This window comes from Penaeus monodon, chromosome 23, assembly GCF_015228065.2.
Source record: "Penaeus monodon isolate SGIC_2016 chromosome 23, NSTDA_Pmon_1, whole genome shotgun sequence".
Classification (NCBI taxonomy): domain Eukaryota; kingdom Metazoa; phylum Arthropoda; class Malacostraca; order Decapoda; family Penaeidae; genus Penaeus; species Penaeus monodon.
The window spans coordinates 38,208,045-38,208,316 of NC_051408.1; the positions used below are offsets into that span (position 1 = coordinate 38,208,045).

A 272-nucleotide genomic window follows, 5' to 3' on the forward strand; every position below is an offset into this window, starting at 1 on the left:
CCTGCCTTAATTAATTGCATTTTTATAATCTCACCTGGAGTTCCCTATTGACAACGTCTGCAATGTCAACACCTCCTTCGCCAATGTAATACCGCAAGTTGCTCTGCATGACTTCGTGTTCTGGCTGAGCCACTAACACTGTCGCTGCTGCATCTGCTGCCTCTTTCATTTTGTCCAGCTAGGGGAAGATGGAGGAAGAGGGGACTGATGTAAGTATAAGGATTAATGATAGATATACAAATAAATGGTCTAGATATGAATACACAGGAATT

General features: G+C 42.3%; 1 protein-coding gene across 1 annotated transcript in view; it reads right to left on the minus strand.

Annotated features, from left to right (window-relative positions):
- LOC119587995 (prolyl 3-hydroxylase 1-like) overlaps window positions 1-272 on the minus strand; it is a gene marked incomplete in the record, with an annotated part of 17,669 nt that overhangs the window by 14,169 nt on the left and 3,228 nt on the right. The window contains 1 exon segment of the mRNA XM_037936716.1: window positions 35-178. Within this exon segment, the coding sequence (XP_037792644.1) occupies window positions 35-178 (144 nt within the window).